At 54.4% G+C, this 1,358-nt stretch overlaps 1 protein-coding gene across 1 annotated transcript; it reads right to left on the bottom strand.

The window, feature by feature from the left end:
• Positions 1-6: 6 nt before the first annotated feature.
• On the bottom strand, positions 7-827 carry LOC101988053 (zinc finger and SCAN domain-containing protein 22-like; the record flags this gene model as incomplete). Its single annotated transcript, XM_005372403.2, has 1 exon — positions 7-827. A coding segment is annotated over exon 1 (755 nt), but the record flags the coding sequence as incomplete, so codon positions are not given.
• Positions 828-1,358: the final 531 nt, after the last annotated feature.

The raw sequence follows: 1,358 nt of genomic DNA on the forward strand, positions 1-1,358 counted from the left end.
TCACACTCGTAAGGCCGCTCCCCGGTGTGCACCCGCTGATGCTGGGTGAGGTGTGTGCTGCGGCTGAAGGTTTTGCCGCACTCCTCACACTTATATGGCTTCTCCCCAGTGTGAACCCTCTGGTGCTGCGTCAGGTGGGTGGCTCGCCTGAAGGCTTTCCCGCACTCTTTACACGTATATGGCTTCTCCCCAGTGTGAACCCTCTGGTGCTGCGTCAGGTGGGTGGCTCGCCTGAAGGCTTTCCCGCACTCTTTACACGCATGGGGCTTTGCTCCTGTGTGGACAACCTGGTGTTGGGCAAGGTGGGTGCTCCGACCGAAAGCCTTCCCACACTCGACACAGGCATAGGGCATCTTCTGAGAGTGGCTCTTCTGGTGGGCCTCCAGGGCTGACGTATTCTGGAATGTTCTCACACATTCACCGTACGTGGAGGGCTTCTTTTCTGAGTGTGTATCTGGAGGCACTGTCCCATAGTCATACAATGGGCCAAGTTTCTCCTCTGAAGAAGCCTTGTCTTGGGAAGGGAAGCTGGGCCACGTGTTGGAACTCTTTCCTGAGACATCAGACTCATAGCCAGGCTGGTCTTTGGGGGCACCCATGTGAGACCCCAGGTCTTTTCTGAAATCCATCTCCTGGGCAGCAGGCTTCATCCAGCGTGCTCCTAGGAGCTCTGGCTGGCTCGCAGAGCTGCTCTCAGGTTTACAAGTGTGGGCAAAGGTGGATTTTGGGGAAATGACTCCTGCGGGTGTTTCCGCGGCCATCTCTGGTGGGTGTAACTCGTCTGTGCTGCTCTGTTTACAACTTGCCTCTTTGTGTTGCGCTCCTGGTTCCCACCCTGGAATCATGCAAATCATACTGTTACTTCCCGGCCACACAAGCCTCTCCATCTGCCCGAGGCCCCATCCACACATTTGTCACATGGTCCTGTTTCCAAGGGGAAGTTTCCCCTTCGGTGTCTTGAGTAAGGAAAAGGATTCAGGACTGTCCTCTTATACGACCCTAAACTGCCATCTGTCTCGCCAAGGTTCCTGATCTGGCTAAAATGACCAAAGGAAAACTTACATGTGGATAAGATCTGAAAAACAAGGCCTTGCCGGGCGGTGGTGGCGCACGCCTGTAATCCCAGCACTCGGGAGGCAGAGGCAGGCGGATCTCTGTGAGTTCGAGGCCAGCCTGTTCCAGGACAGGGTCCAAAGCTACAGAGAAACCCTGTCTCGAAAAACCAAAAAAAAAAAAACAAACAAACAAACAAACAAAAAAAACACAAGGCCTTGTCGGGTACCTGTGCATCTGCTCCCGGCAATCTGGGGCAGGGCCAAGTTCTGTGAGTCCAGGCTCTGTCCCTTAAACTCAGAGGC

This window comes from Microtus ochrogaster, unplaced genomic scaffold (assembly GCF_000317375.1).
Source record: "Microtus ochrogaster isolate Prairie Vole_2 unplaced genomic scaffold, MicOch1.0 UNK4389, whole genome shotgun sequence".
NCBI lineage: Eukaryota > Metazoa > Chordata > Mammalia > Rodentia > Cricetidae > Microtus > Microtus ochrogaster.